The sequence below is a fragment of the Triticum dicoccoides genome, chromosome 7A (genome assembly GCF_002162155.2).
Source record: "Triticum dicoccoides isolate Atlit2015 ecotype Zavitan chromosome 7A, WEW_v2.0, whole genome shotgun sequence".
NCBI classification, from domain to species: Eukaryota; Viridiplantae; Streptophyta; class Magnoliopsida; order Poales; family Poaceae; genus Triticum; species Triticum dicoccoides.
This window is the reverse complement of record NC_041392.1, coordinates 672,005,031-672,018,085: the sequence shown is the minus strand read 5'-3', so window position 1 is coordinate 672,018,085 and position 13,055 is coordinate 672,005,031. Positions and strand designations below refer to the sequence as shown.

The 13,055-nt window shown below is 49.1% G+C and overlaps 1 protein-coding gene across 2 annotated transcripts; it reads right to left on the bottom strand.

Annotated features, from left to right (window-relative positions):
* Nucleotides 1–3,123: 3,123 nt before the first annotated feature.
* Nucleotides 3,124–6,255, bottom strand: LOC119331840 (pentatricopeptide repeat-containing protein At1g71490-like). Of its 2 annotated transcripts, XR_005160662.1 has the most exons (2): nucleotides 3,849–6,255; nucleotides 3,124–3,687 (listed from the first exon to the last, which is right to left on the bottom strand). XR_005160662.1 is itself a non-coding variant. In XM_037605014.1 (1 exon), exon 1 carries the CDS (start codon nucleotides 6,217–6,219, stop codon nucleotides 4,138–4,140), a length of 2,082 nt encoding a protein of 693 aa, XP_037460911.1. In that variant the 5' UTR covers nucleotides 6,220–6,255; the 3' UTR covers nucleotides 3,701–4,137. The 2 variants fall into 2 exon arrangements, 1 of the variants encoding a protein (XP_037460911.1); XM_037605014.1 differs by lacking the exon at nucleotides 3,124–3,687 and having other exon boundaries at nucleotides 3,701–6,255.
* Nucleotides 6,256–13,055: the final 6,800 nt, after the last annotated feature.

Below are 13,055 nucleotides of genomic sequence, written 5' to 3'. Positions count from 1 at the left end.
ATGTGGACATGACCGAGATCGCTCTCCGGTCAATAACCAACAGCGGGATCTGGATACCCATGTTGGCTCCCACATGCTCCTCGATGATCTCATCGGATGAACCACGATCTCGAGGATTCAAGCAACCCCGTATACAATTCCCTTTGTCAATCGGTATGTTACTTGCCCGAGATCCGATCGTCGGTATCCCAATACCTCGTTCAATCTCGTTACCGGCAAGTCACTTTACTCGTACCATAATGCATGATCCCGTGACCAGACACTTGGTCACTTTGAGCTCATTATGATGATGCATTACCGAGTGGGCCCAGTGATACCTCTCCGTCATACGGAGTGACAAATCCCAGTCTTGATCCGTGTCAACCCAACAGACACTTTCGGAGATACCCGTAGTATACCTTTATAGTCACCCAGTTACGTTGTGATGTTTGGTACACGCAAAGCACTCCTACGGTATCCGGGAATTACACGATCTCATGGTCTAAGGAAAGGATACTTGACATTGGAAAAACTCTAGCAAACGAACTATACGATCTTGTGCTATGTTTAGGATTGGGTCTTGTCCATCACATTATTCTCCTAATGATGTGATCTCGTTATCAATGACATCCAATGTCCATAGTCAGGAAACCATGACTATCTGTTGATCAACGAGCTAGTCAACTAGAGGCTTACTAGGGACATGTTGGTGTCTGTTATTCACACATGTATTACGATTTCCGGATAACACAATTATAGCATGAATAAAGACAATTATCATGAACAAGGAAATATAATAATAATGCTTTTATTATTGCCTCTAGGGCATATTTCCAACACTAATCTCCTTTGGTTGTTCTCCTCCCAGACCACCTAGTACAGACCGATTCTACACCCCATCCTATCATTAGTTTTAGACGCCATCTGCACCACTACTAGCCGAGTCTCTGATAGTTGTGTCCTGCCCTCAGGATCGGCACCAACATTATTATCTTCCCCTATGTCCTTTCCGCTAGCCACGACTCCACTGCATTGCTTATTCGAGGCTGTAAAGGTCAAACTTTCATGTACTCCTCCCCGTTTACCATTAATTTGTCTCAGAGGCCTTAAGACTCATTTGTCTCTCTCCTCCTCATCTACCATGTCTGCCCAACTCTTGCCTTTCTTCCTCCACGACGAGTCATCGCTCCTTCCTTTATTTCCTTTCCAAGAGCCAAAACTTCTAGATCCGGTGCTCCGACCTCCTGAGTCCACCCTGCCTGCACCCCACCTTCCTCTGCCCTCCGCACCCCTACTCTTTTTGATGAACGCCTTGAGCCACGGCCCAAATTGCCGGCGACCACTCTTAGCAGGCTTCTCCCCGCACATCTTATCCACATGTCCAATAATGCCACATATATAGCAGAAATCAGGAAGAAACTCATACTCAAAAGGACGCCAGTTTTCCCTCCTCATCTTCACCATTTGAGATCTCCATCCCCTTGCTACCCTGAACTCCTTCATCCTCATCTTCATCAAGTGTTAAACCCCCTCATCAGCGGCACCTTGATGTTTAACCTCACTTTGACCCGCAGGAACTTCCCAAAAGCCCTCCCATCAGAGCGTGTATCCACATCCAACACCTCTCCTATCACTGCACCAATGGCCTCTCCAGCTTTTCTGTTCATCTTCCCCAAAGGCAAACGAAGGATACGAACCCAGATTGGAATGGTGTCAAAAACATAGTCCTCGATCCTCTTCTTAGGCACACAGTCCTCAAAAACAAGTAGGTCATTCCCAAACTCCCACGGTCCTCCCTCCAGCGCCATATTCTTGCCTGATTCCTCACCAAAGGTGAAAAGAAAGGTGTTCTCCCCAACCTCCTCGCAACCTAGACCGTGAATAGGACACCAGATCTGCCCCAACGTTTCTGCCATGGCATCCACAAACACAGGTTTCTCTGAAAGTAACTTGGCTAGGGCTTGCGGTTCAACAACACCAAACTTTCCAGAGCCTGCCCACCCAATCTTGATGCTCTTCTTCTCCTTCTCCGAGAGCCTCAAGTCCTAGAACAATCCTTCCACCTTCTCCATCACCAGATCTACACAAGAAACACGCCCAACTGAATTTGACAGACGATGGACTAGGGACCGGGGTGTTGTACGATCGCACGCCCTAGATCGTGCAAAAGGCTTTTGGTGGATGGGTTGGGGAAGGAAAGAGGGGAGCACAATGGGGAACACACAGGAAGGATTGGCGGCGACAACAAAACCCTAGGTCGCCCACAAGTCGCCCGACGCAAGACCAACCGTCACACACGGGACGGACGCTGAAATTAAAATATGGGAGTGCAGAAGCCGAAGCTAATCGGTCATCATTGGCATAGTTATTGGAGGGTTAGTGGCAATTGAATTCGTATGAGCTTTTCTCTATTATAAATGCATGGGTAGAAATCTAGTTTACATAGATTTCAGTACAACTTACAGGATCTCTCTCGAGTCTATCGGAGAGTGAGACTAGCAAGCTAAGTGAGTTCATAGTGGCCTATCAGATTCACTATTATTGTTTAGATTTGTTGTTATTTTAATGCGATGTAGATTTTCTCTCACAAAATTAAGATTAAATTTTACACATGTGTAATAATCTTTTAACTTAATAGATATAATAGTATAGTGGTTAGTACATTGTGGGGCCTAGAGCGGTCGCCCTCTTTGGCCGGCCCTATCTATAGGTTATGTTGTTATAACAATCCATGCATGTATTTCATCGGCGTGAAACTCTACATCAAATCTACCTGAGACATGAGTTTAGTTTCATTGTGCTAGGATCAATGTCTCTTCTCTTCTACTCCCTCCGTCCCATAATATAAGAGCGTTTTTTTACACTCTTATTATGGGACGGAGGGAGTAGTTGACTTATCTTGTGCTAGTTCTTGCTTCTAATATTTATAGTATTGTAGTTTGTTTAAAGTAGTATAAGGTTTTTAAAATCATTTTTCTCACATGTCCAGCGAACTAATGTTAATCAGAGTATCTAAGGACGTATCCATGCATCCTTCTACCCATGTGACTAGTGAGTCTCCAACCAAAGTGACCTTACGAGTTTTCTGTTTTCCATTCAGTGTGTTTGCCTACCACAAGGTAGACTACAACAAATGCATGGGTAGAATAAACCTTGAAATCACAATAAGAAAAAACACACACACATATATATGATATTAACGCCTCAAAGATGTTGGTTGGAAATAGGAGAATTCTCCAAAAGTAGTCAAGAGGCGTGCAACTGAGCCCAGGGTTTTGCGGAAGCATTCTGATTTAGAGAAATACTTCCACCTGCATCAGAAGCCACCTGCCTAGTTACTTTGCCCAAATCAAATTATATTTGGACTCCCAGGATCTTGATCTTGCTAGAGAGAGAGAGAGAGAGGGAGCGGAAGCGGGAGAGAGAGAGAGAGAGAGAGAGAGAGAGAGAGAGAGAGAGAGAGGGAGAGAGGGAGAGAGATTTTTATGACTAACACGGTAGGAAGCATGTCATACATGCTAATGTCGCCCTGACGCCAGTACAGATTTCAGTGGGCACAACAGCTAGCCTTCGGGCCAGCAAATGTTAAAACGGGCTGTAAGAGGAGCAGCTCTTGCTAAAGCACCAGCTAATTCGTGTCTTCCCCAATTACTAGCTTAAATTTCCCTTGCAGCAGACAAGAATTTAGCCAAATCACATCAATATGACCTACAAAAGCACATGTTTCAAACTGAAATTCATTAGTACCATCTTTGGAAAGCCTCTTCTTTTTTGGGAACAGAAGCCTGGAGCAGCCAGACTTGCCTGAAAGTATTCACTGTGACAATGAGGCCATGGATGCAAAATCACGAGTGCTGCGAGAACAATACCTAACAAGCAGCGCTTGTCGAGAGGAAGTAACACTCAGGCAAGCATTGGACATAAGCACACTGCTTTGTAAAGGCCAATGTAGAGAAGACATATCAGTTAGGAACATGTCTTGTTCAGCAAACATTGAGGAGACCTCTTGTAGTGCCTTTCTCCCCAAGATTATCTGTAGATGTATCTGTTGCTTCAGTGTTTCTTCATGTTATCACCTCCATGCTTCAATGTGAAATACCACTAGAGTTAATTAATTAACTCTATTTTACAAGGAATCAAGACCTACCATTGCCTGGTTTACTCTATGAGTCCCTCTACCATTTCTAGATCACTGCAGCTATTTATATCCTTCATTTGCTCCGATAGTTCATCCAAAACTTCATAGATCTCTGGTGCTAGAGGGTTTGACCTATCTCCAACCAAAAAAGGGGTAAACCCATTACCGAGATCAGCCCATGCCAACCCAGGTGCTTTCATGACACCTGAGTCTCGCATCAGCTTCCTGACTTCTGCTAGCTCATCCCAACAACCTGCAGCTGCATACATGTTGGCAATTAGAACATAGTGACCAGCATTCTCTGTCCTCATCTCCAAGAGTCTCCTTGCTGCCCTTTCACCAATTATTATGTTACCCCTGTCATGACAAGCCCCAACTAACGCTGCCCACATCGCGGGGGTTGGAATGAAAGAGCTCCGATTGAGCATCCCTTCTGCCTTTTCTAATAGGCCAGCACGCGCATATAGATCAACCATGCAAGTATAATGCTCTGTCTGGGGCTTTATACCATATGAACTGGTCATCTTGTCAAAAAGCTCTTCTCCTTGAGTCACAAGTCCAGAGTGGCTGCAAGCAGAGAGGACGGTGACCATGATAATGCTGTCTGGCTCAATCCCACTATCAATCATCTGGTCGAAAAGCCTTAGCGCAACTGATCCTTTCCCTTGCATCCCGTATCCTGCTATCATTGAAGTGTAGGATATCATATCACGGTCCTCCATGGTATCAAAGACATTTTGCGCTACAGAGAGCCTGCCTGACTTGGAGTACATGTCAATAAGAGAGTTCCACAGCAATCGATATCCTTTAAACCCGTGCTTAACAATGTGGGTGTGAAGCTCCCGCCCATGTTGCAGATTTGCAATACGGGCGCAGAGGGCAAGATAGGTGACAACAGTGACATAATTAGGCTGTACGCCAGTAGATACCATTTCACGAAGAAATCTGGAAGCCTCTTCTGCCCCATCTGACAATGCAAAACTAGCTATCATCGTATTCCATGTCACCACACCAGGGCACCCCAGCATTGTAAACAGCCTGTGAGCGCAATCCATATCCTTGCACCTGGCATACATGGTGATCAAGGCATTGCTGACACTCTGTTCCCCGTCACAGCACATGCGTACTGCCAATCCATGGATCTCCTTCCCGAGCCTCAGCCAGCCAACCCGCGAGCACGCGTTCAGCCCAATCACCACTGTCACGAAATCCACCTCTGCTCCACCCCTTACCATCTCCCTGATCAGCGCAACCGCTGCCTTATGGTCGCGCATCTTAATGTACACCCCAGCGATCGTGTTCCACGTGACCGAGTTCACCTCTGCCTCCTCGTCTCGCATCTTCTGAAACAGCTCCACCGCTTCTTCCCATTGCCCGGCCGTAGCATACGCCGAGATCATCGAGTTCCATGACACGACATCCTTGTGCCCCATTCCGTCGAACACCCTTCGCGCAGCAACCAGGTCCCCGCACTTGGCGTACATGGACACCAGCGCGTTCTGGAAGAACAGGTGCCCGTCCATCCCGGCGGCCGCGGCGTGCGTGTGCACCGCCCGGCCCATCGCGAGGTCCCGGGCCTCGGCGCAGGCGTGGAGGACGGAAGGGTAGGTGAAGGCGTCGGGGGTGACCGCGGCGCTGCCGAGCATCTGCTGGTAGGCGGCGAGGGCCTGGCGCGGGAGGCCGTGGGCGAGGCACGAGGACATGAGGATGTTGTAGGGGACGGGGCAGGCGGAGCCGGCGGCGAGGGAGGCGGCGTCCGGCAGCAGGGAGGGGTGGGAGCAGTAGAGCGAGACGAGGCGGCGGAGGAGGAGCGGGTCCCGGGAGAGGCCGAGGGAGAGGGACAGCGCGTGCAGCTGCAGGCCCAGCCGGGGGCTGGAGCCGTGGAGGTGGAGGAGGGAGATGATGGGGCGGAGGAGGAGGTGGGGAGAGGGGAGGAGGCGGCGGAGCTGGGAGAAGGCGAGGACGGGGCAGGGGAGGAGGCGCGCGGCGGAGGGGGTGGAGAGGGAGCCGAGAAGGGAGGTGAGGGAGTCGGGTCCAGTCGGCGCCGGCGGAGGTGGCGGCGGCGGCCATGGCGATGGCGGGTGCGCCGCCGCGGCGGACATGAGAGCTGAGCTGATGCGGCGCGTTGCCTGGTTGGCTCTCGGTGTTGCCTGATCGGCCCGTACCATCACCGCTACTTGCAAGATCCAACGGCGCCGACGATGCGGTGACATTTTTTTTTCTTTTTGCTGCCCTTTCAAAAAAAATGCGGCCGGAAAATTACAGTTAAACAGATGTCTAATACTCCTTACAGCATAAAAAATAAAACATTTTAAAAAAGAATAAAAATATATTGGTGTTTCAACTTTACGACATGAAAAGAGAGAGTATAAATGGAATATTCAAAGCAAGAACCTTTTTCCTACCACTTTGATTGCCTTAGTGCAATCTGATGTAAACCGATTCAGAATTGAATAAAGTGCCTTAGAGGGCGGTTTCTCAAAAAAAAAAAGCAAGAACCTTTTTCAATTAGCCAATAAATTAGCTATGGTCTTTTCAACATAAATTATTGCAATAATACAAAATATTGCAATAATCACGGCCCGGAAAAAAACACATACTTAATCATGGGGACTATTGGAAAAATCAAGGAGGCATTAGTCCGTACATCCAGCCCGTACCATTTATCCCGTGACTATCATTTTTGGTGCATGAACGGGTAGAGAACTAGAGATGGCACCGGAAGGCGTGGCTTGACATGTAGCACTAGCGGCTTCTCCATGAAGAGACCATGCTTGGACTCGCTGAGATGGGTGGCCGAGGTTTGGTCCAGGTGAATCTGTGCAGTAACATGGCAAAGAGCATGACGCTAATGGTTGTTCCAAGATCTACCGCCGGGCGGCCGCCGCAGCTACGTTGACGTCTTCTTCCAGGCGACACGTCTTCTTCTAGACGGCGTTCTGTCCTGAAGCAAAGTGGTTCATCCTAAAATGGTCGGGTTCTGTCCCATGCCGATTCGGGTGAGGTCGGGAGGCATGGCTATCCTTTGTCACGTGGTAGCCAACGACCACGCCACGCCGCCGGCTCCCGCAAGAGACGGCGCGCGTGCTCGGGAAGGGCGGCATCGGCGTCGTCGTCAAGGCGCTAGCTGTTCAATCCGTTCACCCGACGACGGCAGCAGCAAGCAAGAGGAGGCTCCACCGCGGCCTGCTGCGTGAGGCGTGCTGCGTCGCGGCAGGTGGTGAGCCTGCTGGCCCCTCCGGTGTCTGCGTGCGCGCCGGCCGCTACGGGCAGCCGAGCCCTCTGCTCATCAACCTGCCTCGCAGCCGGGAGCCGCTGGACGTCGTGATTTTAACCGTCGACTCAAGAGGTCAGTGCAATCTTGTTTTTTCTTCTTATTTGCTCTTTTTCTGCTTGTTCGCCATTGTTTCAGTCCGGGTGAAATTTCAGGCACTAATTAAGAAGGCAGTAGATGGTCTGAAAATGGACCTTGTTCCGGATAACTTTGTGTTACTCTGCGTTCTTTAATTTCTATATATTACCTATTGTACTTTCCTTTTTGAGGTTTTTTTTTACCACCTGCTGCTATACCCAGATGTGAATGCAGAGGAGATGACAGGGGCAGCACACCAAGACGACGAAGCACTGCTCTGACGATCGACTGCGCTGCAAATCTGCGTCTTCGAAACCACCATATTGCAGATTTTATAGCAATATATAGGAGGAGATTCGGTGTTTCATCTAGGATTGTATACGTAGTTTCCATGCTGTAGAACGGCAGGAATCAATTTTGTCAGGGTTGCCTGTCTTGCACACGTTGACATTGGCTACAGCTTCTTCCGAGTTATGAATGGACCAAATAGTGGTTACACTTACAATCTTCAGAATGATACCACCACACCGGAATAGAACTTCCACTTGCCTGTCTTGTTTTTACCACTTATCACCTGCGATGGGATAAAAGAATTCCCTGATAGCATTAAGGAATTTCTTATTTTACTGTCAAGATTGATGAAGGTAGCTGCCGGTGTCATGGGCTTCCTATTGTCTCAGTGTTTCATCATCAATCTAATGTCAGATATATATGGGTATGAATATTTTTTATTTTGTTTTGGTATTCCTGAGATGATACTCCACATTGCAATCTTCAGAATGATACCACCACATTGGAATAGAACTTCCACTTTCAGTTTGTTTGCCTGTCTTGTTTTTTGTTTTTACCACTTATCACCAGTGCTGGGATAAAAGAATTCCCTGATATTCTACATAGTGTTAAGGAATTTCTTTTTTTACTGTCAAGATTTATGAAGGTAGCAGCCGGTGTCATGGGTTTCCTCTTGTTTTCAGTGATTCATCGATCTAATGTCAGATATGGGTATGAATATTTTTTTCGGCATCCCTGAAATGATATGAAACACCCTCCATGTGAATGTCACGGTAGAATGGAGGTCTGAATTCAGCTGTTCATTTCGCATTGCTGACGTAAATTTGTTGAATGCTAACGGTTAAACCCGGGCATGGGCAGCCCGGCCCGACGACCCGGCCCGAGCCCGGCCCGAAAAACCCGGGCCGGGCCGGGCCGGGCTTGACACTCGGGCCGGGCTCGGACTTTGTTTTGCAGCCCGAAAGGTAGTTCGGGCCGGGCTCGGGCTTGTCTTTTTCTATTTTTCGGGCCGGGCTTTCGGGCTTCGGGCCGGGCTTGCACGTACACGTACTAAAAAACAGCGTTCGGGCCGGGCTTTCGGGCTTCGGGCTTGATTTCGGGCCGGGCTCGGGCTTGATTTCAGGGAGTATTTCGGGCTTCGGGCTGGGCTCGGGCTTGAGAAATGAAGGTCGGGCTTTTACAAGCCCGGCCCGAAACCCGGCCCGGCCCGACGTTTGCCCAGGTTTACTAACGGTCCCCAACTGTTTTTTTTGTTTTGTTTTAACAACAGATAGAAAAACAGAATTTATGTTGTTTGCCTCATCCCTTGCTCTGCTCCATCCGTCTCCTCTCCCCTCTCCACTCACAAAATCCTCTCTCCAAAACTTCAGTGAAGAGGAGCAACTCTCACCTTGTTCGTTGCCATGCCACCATCATCATCATAAGGAAGATCTATGGGGGTGTTTGGTTGCTTGGGTGGCTCTAGCCTGCATCGCATGAGGGATCCTGGGTGAGTCTAGCCTGGTTGAGCTGATGCAAAGATGAGTCGAGATGTGTGTTTGGTGGATTGTATGATATAGGCGCACGAGAGATGCAATATATAGCAGACATTGTTTGGTAGGCTGCATTTGACCTTAATTATGTGAATTTTTTCTCTTCCAATAAAAGATGCGTTTAATGAGATGGATTTACACGGACTGCAGGTACTTACAGATCAAGGCTACGGCATGAGCTTACATTAGTTATCAAAAAAATTAAAGACGGCCAAAGACATGCATCCGCCCATAGATGAACATGCGGCTAGATCTACTAGAGCATCCTACAAACTACAGACGAAATCGACATGCATCACCGCAAAAAGAGCTAAACCTGGATCTAGTCGCAGACTGCTACTATGGCGGGTGGCGTGGAGAGCTTGTCTGCACGGCCGGATGCGCTAGGCTATGGCAGAGCTCGCCAGCGTTGGGGCGGTGGTGAAACCCGACAAATCTAGGAGGGGAGGCGAGCCGCCAGTTGAAACACTGGGTTTAGGGTTTTACGTGAGTGGCTAACATCCAGCCTCACGTCTCAATATATAGATGATCAGAATACAATTACATACGTATACAAATACGTGTACATGTACAATACGCTAGACCCTATTTTACATGCCCCCTCAATCTGAACTACATACAAAATTCAGATTGGTTCTAAAACGGTCTAGCATCTGTCGAGTAGCGGGTTTAGTAAATACATCTGCTAACTGATCATCAGTTGATATAAACCTGACTTCCAGTTTACCAACAGCTACCCGTTCCCTCACAAAATGGAAATCAATCTCAATGTGTTTGGTACGAGCATGAAACACTGGATTCGCCGTCAGGTAAGTTGCCCCTAAGTTATCACACCACAATATGGGTGTGCGCTGCCGTGTGACTCCAAGTGGCTTCAGCCTGCCCAAGTCTTTGATGCTTCCAATCTAAGTGGCTTCAGCAGGCTTTGAGAACTGTGTATATCCAAATGGCTTCAGCCGCGCCATTTGCGAATGCCTTATACTCTGCCTCGGTGCTAGACCTCGAGACCGTAGGTTGCTTCTTGGAACTCCAAGATATAAGATTGGGTCCAACAAATACAGCAAAGCCACTAGTAGAACGCCGGTCATCAACACAAACTGCCCAGTCTGCGTCGGTGAATATACTGACTACAGTAAATCTGGACTTACGAATCCGTAGTCCCGTGTCTAGCGTACCTTTGATATATCTCAGAATACGCTTAATTGCTTCCCAATGAACCTGGGTAGGCTGAGACAGGAACTGGCACACTTTGTTCACGGCAAAGGAGATATCTGGACGGGTGAGTGTCAGATACTGCAGTGCTCCAACTACACTGCGGTACCTGAAAGAGTCATCGATACTCAGCAATGCTCCACTGTGACGCGAGAGGCTCTCGGATGTAGCAAGCTGAGTGGAAGTGGACTTGCAGTTCTCCATGTTGACGCAATGAAGAAGATCAAGTGCATACTTCTTCTGTGTCAATGTCATGCCCCCTGAATGAAAGTATGCTTCCAATCCAAGAAGTACTCCAGCCTGCCCAAGTCTTTGATGGGAAAACTCGCAGACAAGGACTGCACAAGGCGATCCACCACATGAGGTGTAGAACCGGCAATCACAATATCATCAACATACACCAGCATGTAGATCTGAATAGCACCATGTGAAATTATGAACAAGGACGCATCCGCCTTGGAAGGAACAAAGCCAAGCTGTGAGAGATGCTGACTCAACCGAGCATACCAGGCACGCGGCGACTGTTTGAGCCCGTAGATGGACCTCTGGAGTTTGCAGACATGAGAGGGATGATAAGCATCCTCAAAGCCAGGGGGCTGCTGCATGTAGACATCTTCGGCCAAAAATCCGTGAAGAAAAGCATTACTCGCATCAATCTGGCGAAGACACCACCCGCGGGAAACGGCAAGAGAGAGGACCAGACGAACCGTGGTAGGCTTCACCACGGGGCTGAAAGTATCTCCATAGTCTATCCCTTGCTGTTGAGTAAAACCGCGAGCAACGAGGCGAGCTTTGTGCTTGTCAACAGAACCATCCAGACGATGTTTGGTCTTAAAGATCCACTTGCAACCCACAATATTAACACCAGGAGGCCGAGGCACCAACACCCATGTGTTTGTGTGACGAAGGGCAGCAAATTCCTCAGACATGGCGGCACGCCAAGCCGGTTCATCAAGAGCATCACGATGAGAGGTGGGTGCGGCGAAGAATGCACGCCGACGAGTGTCGTACCGCACCGTACCATCCGTGTATGTCTTGGCCTTATGCGTATGATCGCGGTGACGGTGACCATAGTGTGCCCGGTAGCTGCATCACCGGTAGAAGGTGGCGGCAACGAAGGAGACCCGGCCGGTGGTGTCGCGGTTGAACGATCATCAGCAACAGGCGACACGGGCCGGGGGGACACGTCGGACTGGGCCGAAACAGGCGACGAGGGAGATCCAGGTGGAGACGGCAGCCCAGAGGATGCGGCTGGCGACTCGACGACAACCGAAGTAGGCGAGGCAGGCTGGGCCGACCCAGGCGAGGCGGGGAACGCAACGGGCAACCCAGTCGTGCCTGCGGTCGCGCCAGCGGGCGAGGCAGACGGGACCGCGGACGCGCCAGTGGGCGAAGCCGACAAGGCTGCCTCGCGAGGCGTGACATGCACGTCGGGGCCATGCACGTCGATCGCGCCGGTGGATACAGGTGTGATGACGGGTTCCTGGGAAGAAATTAGAGCAGCATCTGCAGAAAACAAGTCAGGTGACAAATAGGACAGGTCGTATTTCCGCACATGGACATCCAAAACCGGTTCATTAGATGGAAACGTGAGAGCATGCTCAATGGAGGCAATGTCAACCGAGACACCCGGGCTGGAGTAAGGGAAAACTGACTCGTCAAAAACAACATCACGGGAGATGTAGATCCTACCCGAGGTGCGATCAAGACACTTATAGCCCTTATGCAGAGGGCTATAGCCAAGGAAGACACACATCTTCGAATGGAACTCCAGCTTGTGAGCATTATACTTGCGGAGACTAGGCCAGCAAGCACACCCAAAAATCCTGAGAGAGGGATAATTGGGTTGAACATGAAACAGGCGGAACAGAGGCGTGTCTTTGTTGAGAACCGGAGTGGGCATACGATTGATGAGATAACACGCCGTAAGAAAGGCCTCATCCCAAAACCGGAGTGGGAGAGACGAGTGTGCCAGTAAGGCAAGACCGGTCTCAACCAAATGACGGTGTTTGCGCTCGGCAATACCGTTCTGCTGAGATGTATGTGGACACGACACACGATGAGAGATGCCCGTGCGTTGAAAATAGTGATGGAGCTTGTGGTATTCACCACCCCAGTCGGACTGAAAAGCCTTGATTTTGCAATCCAAGAGGCGTTCGACATGAGCCTGAAAGTTATAGAAGACTTGCTCAACATCAGACTTATGTTTAAGCAAATAAATCCAAGTGAAGCGCGTGTAATCATCAACAAAACTGACATAATACTTGTAGCCCCCCGAAGACGCAATAGCGGGACCCCAAACATCTGAATGTATTAATTCAAGAGGTACAGTAGTGACATGATAAGACGTGGAATACGGTAGTTGATGACTCTTAGCACGCTGACATGCAACACACACTAATGGTGAAGTATTTGAACTAGAGCAGGGAAGATCATGACTCCGAACAATGGAGGTGACCACATTATTTGTAGGGTGACCTAGACATTGATGCCATTGCAACGACGAAACACGGACACTGGATGAAGCATGGCGAGATAACGAAGCACGAGT

Bases quoted from the DNA above. Each gene is read 5' to 3' on its own strand.
- LOC119331840 (XM_037605014.1), bottom strand. From the start codon at position 6,219: ATGTCCGCCGCGGCGGCGCACCCGCCATCGCCATGGCCGCCGCCGCCA.